The sequence below is a fragment of the Poecilia latipinna genome, unplaced genomic scaffold, assembly GCF_001443285.1.
Source record: "Poecilia latipinna isolate Pla-1442-1.1 unplaced genomic scaffold, P_latipinna-1.0 Scaffold437, whole genome shotgun sequence".
In the NCBI taxonomy this organism is placed as follows: Eukaryota; Metazoa; Chordata; class Actinopteri; order Cyprinodontiformes; family Poeciliidae; genus Poecilia; species Poecilia latipinna.
Window position 1 is genome coordinate 85,214 of NW_015113053.1, and position 9,062 is coordinate 94,275.

At 38.6% G+C, this 9,062-nt stretch overlaps 1 protein-coding gene across 1 annotated transcript; it reads left to right on the plus strand.

Annotated features, from left to right (window-relative positions):
- The first annotated feature begins 476 nt into the window (after positions 1-476).
- Positions 477-8,846, plus strand: spaca6 (sperm acrosome associated 6). The gene is made up of 9 exons (XM_015038305.1): positions 477-2,372; positions 2,444-2,530; positions 2,682-2,753; positions 2,962-2,985; positions 4,713-4,790; positions 5,277-5,380; positions 6,102-6,258; positions 7,486-7,666; positions 7,767-8,846. Exons 1-9 carry the CDS (start codon positions 2,075-2,077, stop codon positions 7,858-7,860), a joined length of 1,095 nt encoding a protein of 364 aa, XP_014893791.1. The 5' UTR covers positions 477-2,074; the 3' UTR covers positions 7,861-8,846.
- Positions 8,847-9,062: the final 216 nt, after the last annotated feature.

Here is a 9,062-nt window from a genome sequence, read left to right on the forward strand (position 1 = left end):
ACAGCCGAGGGTTGTGACCCCGTCATATGTGTCAACTCTGGAGAAGAAGTTTAAGTTTTCTTCAAGGTGGAGAAGTATTCTTTTTTTCTTAGTGTTTTAATAAAACATCAACTAAAAGTGTTACCTTTGTGCCTATGAGTTATTTACACAACATTCCATCTTGTCAAGGGAAACTAATATGAACTTTGAAATTTACCACATGTAGGGATTTCCCTCTGTCGACTCTGCGATCAGGAGGTAACATCAAATTTTCTTTCCTTTTCATTAAGTGCATCAAAACTGAGCAATGCTGGAGCCTTGGCGGTGTGTGAGTGATACACACCTCTGTTGAAATGCAACATCTTTCTGATGTAAAAATAAAATAAAACAACTAATCATTGCATTGCATATTTTCCAAATGTTTTGACATTTCCTCTACAATTAAACTGAAAATGAAACAGATCCATTAGAAGGAAATAAAATAAAAAGTTGACAAAACTTAGTTGGAGAAGTGTGCTAGCTGATAAGCTAAAGACTTTAAGCATTTTTTTTTGTTGTAATTTTATCTTTCAGACTATCAGCACGCTACATCTTGACAACGTTTTGCCACTCTCCCTTTTTAAAAAATCACCCAACTTTATCAGATCCACAGACCTTTTTTAATACAAAGATATCTGAAGATTTTAGGTATAAACTCATGGTAATTTTACACACTTTTTCAAAAATGTTAGCTCCATCTGAAGAAAAGGAACTCCAGATCATGGTTCTGCCTCCAATATGTTTTATTGTAGCTGTTGTGTTCTTCTGATAATGTTCTTTGTTGTTGTTTTTATTCATCAAATTTACCTTTTGATATTGTGGCTCAAACTTTAATGCTGGTTTCATTCGGCCATCAGACGCTTTTAGAAACCTCTAGCAAGTTTGGCCGTGTTCTTTAGAAGTTTTGTTATCATTTTAGAGTCCGACTTGTGAGTTCAGACACATGGAAAACGTTTCCACCTCCAGAGTAAAACCAGACTCGGAACTTGCAGGTTTTGGCTCTGATTGAGAGAAAAATCTAGTTTTTTTTCCCCCATTCGTTCCCATTGACGCATTGCAACTAGAAAATTAGAAATGTTCTTTTCTTTTTAGAAAACTGACAATAATGACAACGAGCCGCATGCCAGAGACAAGCCTACAGGCACAGCCAGAAAGACGCACACACACTCCAGTTATTTGGGATTTTCCGTGTTCAGCCATCTGACTAACAATCGGACTTTGGCGGTCCTGGAGAACACTCTTGCCTGATATTGATTGGCCTGTCTGCGCTGAGACAGATGAATGCATTAGTACCCAGCTCACCCTGCCACTGGAAATATATTAAGTTCATGTATTAGGCACCCTGTCTGGTTGCCATGGAGATGCACCAGGAGCGAGGGATCGGGGAGAAGAAGGATGGGGGAGTGTAGGGATGAGGAGGCGAGTGGGGGATACAGGATGCGATGAGGCAGTTGAGTTGATTTGTAGTCCTATTCCCTCTTCGTTTATTTCTGTCTGTCACTCGAGCGTCCGCTCTTACCTCCGTCCCCTCCTCTCCCTTTGTCTCATGACTTCAGCTTCTTTTCGCTTGAAAAAAAAAACTGTCTGAACTTTATCAGGAAAAATATTCAATTTTCACCTCATCAATTAATTTTGTTCCTCTTTTGTTCTTCATTTCCCCCTTTTGACTGGCTCCCGACTCGCCATCTGTCAATTTCCACAGCTGCCTCGTTTACTGAAAATTAAATGAAATTCTCATTTTACTTGAATTTTCTTGCCAATCTTCCTTCTTGCTTTGTCCTGACACATACCTAACCGCTTAACTCCCCTTTTATCTGCCCCTCTCCCCCTCATCTGCGCCACCTCCCTCCTCGGCTCACGCCATCTCTGTGCTCTGCAGTAAAACTGGTGCATTGAGGCAGCAGGAAATGGGGAATAGAGACAATAGAATGGAGGAAATACAGGAGATACTGTCTGCTCTCAGACCCAAACACAAACCCCGCGAGCTCATAGACATTCGGATGTATGTAAAATTTGTCTTTAAAGCTCTCAAGTTGTTCTTGCAACCTGAAGAATTATGATTTCTTCACATGTTGTCACCGTGGAAGCTGGATTTGAAGAAAAACAAAAAATTTTGCTCAGTTTGGAGCTCCTGCTAAAAATATGCATGGCTGTTTTGTGGCTCGCAAGTGTTAGTTTGCTGATTTGCCCCTCTCTGAGCTGCTATATCTGCTTTATCAAGCCGCAAGTCAGTGGTCGGCTGTGCACGGGCTACATTGTGGAAGAGACTAACGTCAACAGCGTGGACGAATGCTTCAGGATGCTGGACCGCATATTCAATACGAATGAGACAGTGATAGAGGCTGGAAGAGTGGGTAGGGGGCAAGCAGTCTATTTGTCTTTTAATTCCAGCAAAGCAAAGATGTGATGTGTTTCCCCTCTGCAGCTGGAGGTTTAGAAGGCAAGCTGAAGGAGATCCTAGAAGCAGAGATCTTACCTATAGCGAGAGAGTTTCAGGCAAAGTGGATTATGGGTAACTACAACACCTCCTCCAGTAGACAGCGAATGAGTTGTTAAGCGAGGTCCGGAAATTAGACGTTTCCGAAATGATGCCCTGAGGCACTGGATTCACCTAGATGTTTTGAGACAAATATCTCCTGTCTTCCTTCTCCTCCGTCTACCAGACACTGTGTATGAAAGCAGGTTGCAGAAAGCAGCAGACAATTTCATTGCAGCTGCCTCCAAACTGCCTAGAGGTGAGACATGGGCTCTTACACTTTTCCTTCATCTCTTCATCTAAACTAAGGCACACGTTGAATTATCACCACTCCCTCTGATCTCTTTAATCTCTCTGTGATAATCTAGTTATGTCGATGCAGCCTTTAAAACACTGTGGAAGCCAAATCGCATGTGCAATAAATCAAATCATGTGATGAAGAAAACCTTTCATTTTTTCCCCTACAGATACTCAGTGTATACCTCCATGTGGTGAGTGCCAACCTGTTTATACAATATCCTTAAAATAGAGTGCAAAATGACAGTGCAATTCAAAATACATACAATTTTCTCATGCGACAACTACAAGCCAGTACAAAGTCGTGCAGAGAAAGTAAAAGGATTAATTAGTTTTGTGCAGATAGCATCCAGAAGAACAAGGAGGTCAATAAAGTTATTGAGAAGTTTAGGTTTCAAAAATATCCCAAGCTTTGAAGGTCTCACTACACACTTTTTCTTCCATCGTTTGAAAATGGAAAACGAATTGCACAACAGCAAACAAAACATGGTCGTCCAGCTTGGCTAGCAGGAGAGCATAACAAAGTGAAGTAACCAAGCGCCTCGTGGTAACTGGAGGAGCAGCAAAGATGCAAAGTTTCACATTTCTTTACAGTTCAACTATTAATTTTCAACTCTGAAAGAGCAGCAAAACAGTTGATTTGTTAAAGGAAAAGGCTAAACATTTTCCCTCTGCAGTGTGCCACGAGCAAACATGCTTTAGATGAAATGTAAAAACTAACAACCCGAGCTCAGCACCTCCTCTGTGAAACATGGAGGCAGATAAAAATGGATGGCTCACTTTCCAGGTTTATATTTTTTAATACAAAAAAATGAAAACAATCAATCATTTACCTCCCAGTTTATAATTACACACTATTTTGATCTGTCATAAAAAAAATTGGGGATCACAACAAATAACCCCGTACTAAAACACTCTATGCATTAATATAAATTAATACGCAGAGCGGAAACTGTCTTGAAACCATCGCAGAAGCGAACATCCCTGGTCCTCCTTATCTGCACTCAAGATACAAGAGTGACTGCTTTGCAAACTGCAGCCAATAGCGTGTCAAGCCCAGGTATTTCAGGTCCCCAGGCTGCATTTAGTTCAGAGATTCTTCATGACAAAACCCACACACAGGTGAATTATCTGAAAATAGGTCAGTTGTGTAGTATATGTCAGGTCTTTTCCCTCTCGCACGTTCACATTTTACCCAAAATGCTGCCACATGATGGATTTTTGGAAATGTTAAAAGTTTGTTTTTAATCAGTTGTTATCAACCAGTTTTTTGTTGTTGTTGTTGTTAAGTAAGATGAAGCTAACAGCCAATCAGGGAGAGATCAAGACCAAAAGTAGACATCTACCCTCTGAAACTAGCTTCACTCGTACTGGTGTTTTAGGGGTTCATGTGAATATTATCTGATGAACCTGTAAATTTAAGTGGTTGTGATAGGAAGCTGTGTCTGACTAGTGATCTTCCTTAGTAAAAGAACAAATAGGGCAGTGAAAAAAATAATGAAACTGCAATTACCTAAACAACAGTAGTATTTTTCCTTTACCATCATATTTTAAACTTATTTGACATGTTGTACTCTTAGAATATCAAGCAGGAAGATCACCGGTGGCACATGGCTTCCTTCATCCATTTCCTCTGTAAATTATAATTAATTTAGTGTAAATAACCACCCAGTGCAGTGATTATAGGGTCATAACTCTTTTTTGTGATTTGCATAAACCTCTTTGATGTTTCTGAGATTTGAGGTGTTTTAAGACGGTAGAAGTTCACTTTTCTTCCTGACCTCTCTCATACATCAGATTTGGGGAATCTGGATTTATCCAAAATAAAGACGTCAAGTGATTTATCTCCCGCAGGTTTAAGATATCACCTGCTCATAACCGATTAATTTTGCCTCCTGTAACGCTAGTTCCATGCTTCCAGGTTTTCAGAACATAGATGCTGCGTACAACTGCGACACCTGCCAGTACGACTCCTGCTTATTCCCCCTCGACTGTCCAGGTGAGAACGTAATTCACTGCCCGACAGATTTTGTTACATCACAGCTAAAGAAGATGTGCTAATCCAGACTTGACAGATCCTTAAATAACTATATTTTCCCCTTCATAAATCCTGATCCCTGAAATGCTCTGTGTTTGATCCTTCAAATGCTCTTAGCTAAAAAGTCAGGATTTGAAAATGAGACAGTGGAAAGGTTTTATTTCCACACATTATATCTTTTTGCACAGAGCCCTCGAGGTTCTCTTTAAGTCGATGACTTCTTTATGCGGGGTGACAGCAGACTCCCACACACGGCGGTGTTCGTATCACCCCTGTACAGCTCAGCCAATGTTTAGCATATCATCACTTTTGCTGCACTCCTCTGAGACTAGGCTTAAGTATTATCATTAAGGAAGGCTCAGACTGCAAGCTCTGCCCTCTGTGAACGTTATCTGTGTGCGTGTGTCTCTGTCTGTGCGCTTGTGGGTGGCTATATGTTTATTTCAGTTGAAGAAACTGAAGTAATGGAGGGTAGAGGAATCGAAATGCGCTGCGATGTGCCATTCGACCTGCCAAATGATATCGAGGTGGTCTGGAGGTTTGCAGAGGAGGTACGCTCAAACTACAGTGATCTGTGTATGTCCAGACTCTCAGAGGATTAGCTCAACATCTTCTATGTGATCATTACGTAAAATTATAAGTAGATACTTCTAGGAACAGGTTTTTGTAAAGCCCAAAATTATTCATACCACAAGTAGATTGAAAGTAAAGTTTAAGGTAATATTTTAATTTTAGCAGCATATTTCGTCTAACTCAAAAATAATAATTGCACTTTTTTGCAAAGGTCTGGCATTCACGTAAGGCAATACTGATAGATAAAATAATCAATCAAAGGCTAAACGTAACTTTAAAAACATGCTTAATAACTATAAGAAGTTGCAAAATTGTTCAAAAGGCGCACTTACAGACATATGAGTATTAAAATAATCAAGAAGAGATTTAAAAACTCATTGAAAATACAAATTGTGAAAACATAAATAAGTTTAAATTTTTTTTAGCAAAATTATTTTTATTGAGTATCACAGTTGATCTTTAATAAAACTAAAAGGTGGATGGGAATCTGCTGCCGCTGATAATAGGAGTAATTCCACTTTCATCCATATGGATCTCCAGCTAAAACAGATTTAGCTTCAGAACTGGATGACATTTCCATTTTTCACTTTACTTGAATTATGTCTGAAGCAGATTGTTGACCTCAGCCTACAAATGTTACAAAACTCTTTACAGTCTGAATCATCTCCTGCAGATCAACATCTGTATCTTCCTCCACAGTTCAAAACGCAGGAAACGGAGCAGTTTAAGGAGGTGACTGCAGGACCCGACAGGCTTTACTTCATTTCATCAACCAGCTCTCAGCATACGGGCACCTACCAGTGTGAGATTTTCTCAGGCACTCGATCCATTGTCAGGCTTTACTTCTACGTCACAGGTAACAGGATGTGCCAGATGTTCAGTGGTAAAACAGAAACTGAGGCTTTTATGTTAAATGGGGGACATGTGACTGTTTAAAGGAAAGTTACGTAGATTAATGCAGATTTCATCCCTGTTTAGATCATGTAAAATAATAAATAAATATTAGTGCAGAATATTACACACAGCATTTTGCTGAAGTTTTAAATACTTTTCTAATAAAGTTATTCTGATCAGTAGTTGGACTTAATATTATCATCAATTGTCTGTTTATTTATTGTAAATGTGTTCCAATGGAAGACAAAATAAGAACAACTCTACATCAGATGAATGGGATATATAGTTATCGCTTTATGAAATGAGAAAGAATCTAGAACAGATATGACACGGAACCAGAATCATCTTGGATTTGCTACAATTTGTGCTAAAAGCACTTTGGCAATCACTTCTTGGTGCTTAAATATCACTTTCCCTCTGAGCTAAATTACAGTCACCTTGAAATCATTAATTGAAATTTAAAGAAAATGTTTTATCCACCTTTAGAAAGTTTACAAACATAAGCAGTATGAACATTTTCACAAATTATTGGAAAGCCTGGTTCCTTAGATCCAAAATGTTCATTTTATCTGCAACTTGAAAATTGGAAATCCAAAACTCACTTACAGTATATTTTATAGATAAGTAAAAAATAAACATAAACTATGAGGTTTTTCACATTTTGTTCCAACATAAACACAAGTATCAAAGTATTTGCTGGGATTTTAGTTGCTGGAACTTATGCATCGGGTTTTGTTCTGGACTTTGACTGGACCACTCTAACACATGAACATGGTTTGACAACTTCTTCTTCATGCCACTCTTTCCCAGAGGCCAGGTCAGTGTCGCACAGTGCTGATAGTTGTCCTGTCTATTAAGTCTCCACCTAATTATAGTTATTTGTCCATTCATTAGGTGATTTTTTTTTTAAATAAATTGGTCTAGCTTTTGTTTCAGGGTGTCAGAAACAAGGACGAACTGAAAATTCACACTACGCTTTGTAGATTTTTATTTGCTAAAGAAAAAAGATTTAAAAATTTTTCTTCTCCTTCACTTTTATGTTCTGCTTTGTGTCGCTTGGACCTTTGTGATTGTTGTGACAAAGTGTGAATACTCTTTGCAAGGCGTGTAGCTTGAAAAGAGATCAAAACTTACACTGATGCTCCCATCGATGTTTTTGCATATCTTTCTGCGTCTCTGTGTCTTTAAGTGACGCCCCGGCCAGTGGCAGGCCACACAGCGCTGCAGGGGATATTTGACCTGTCTCTGCTCCCAAGAGGGCAGTTACTCACCGCGCCTGGTGCTGCTCCTCACTTCTCCCTCCACCTCCTCCTGTTTCTTCTCACCACCTGTTTAGCCTCTTCACTGCTGCTGCTGTTCGTCTCCCTGGGGTGAAGACAAAGCTATTATTTGGACAATACGAGACATTGGCAACAATCGACACCTGTCCATTTATTAGTCATACTGTATCTTTGTCATTTGCTGTTTCAGGTTCCTGTACTGGTTGTCGGTATCGGAGGTAGACCATCCTGTAGCAGATTCGGATGAAGAAGATTATTTTGGTGTTTCAATGTTAGCGATATGAAAAGGAGCGGCTTGTATTAAAAACGTACATAAAGTACTGGATATTCTCTGAAGCATTATGTCATACTTGGATGTAGACGTGTGTGTAACTCTTCTCACCACTAGAGGTCAGGATACACATTTTTATTAGAATAATTGACAGTGGCTTTCTGTATGCGTAAAGCATTAAGACGAGCTGTTTTAATTGAAGTGCAACAAATTTTAGTGTTCAACATGAGATGTGACTTTGTGAAAGTACAGCTCAGTTTATGCATATTTAAATCTACTTTTTAAATTCCTATGCCATCTAATAACTACAATCAGAAACAGTTTCTTTAAATATAATTAAAACATCAACAAAATGGTAGATTTACCTTTTTTTAATATCTGGATTAAATCTTAATCTTTTTTTGCTCTCCTGTCACGTGCAGTGACAAAATCTGAGGTCACGATTTTCCATTGATTACGTCTTTTATGGCCTTGTTTATTTTTGTTCATTTAACTTTCCCCCTATTTTGATATATTCCAACTATAATAAGCTTTAGTGAAATGCATGTGAAGGAAAATAATATATTTTTCTATATCAAAGATAGTTCGTCTCGTCAGAGTTGATAGGAAAATGTATGGGGTCCGGGAAACGGCATGTTAAAGCTACTAATGATATGAGACTAAATCAGTGGAAGATTTGCCTTCCAGCAATTAAAAAAACCACTAAATATACAGCCTAAGATATAGTGGAGTGGTTTAAATCAGAGCAGCATGTTTGTGGGTTGGAACGGCCTTGATGTTTGCAGACATTTCTAATCTGATTTGATTGAGCCGAAGTTGTTTTGCAGAGAAGAATAGAGAAAACCTTCAGTCTCTCAATGAGGACAACTGGTAGACATGTCCCAAAAGACTTTCAGCTGCAGTTCCAGTGAAAGGTGTCTCTAAAAGGTATTCACCAAGTAGGTGAATACACAGGCTGAATACAAATAGATGCTGCAATTTTAAGATAGTTATTTGTAAGAAAAAAAAGAGAAAAAACTTTCAAATTGTGTTATCACTTTCCATCCATCTTATAATTAAGTGCCACTGCTGAAGTTTGCTGTTGCTATGTAACAAAATCTGAATATATATTTTTGCAAGGCCCGGTATCTTGTCCTATTTGTTACTCATTGGTTGTGCATGTTTGTTTGGCCATGACGTTTGTATTTGCTATCCTAAAATGTTTTCATTGTTTTA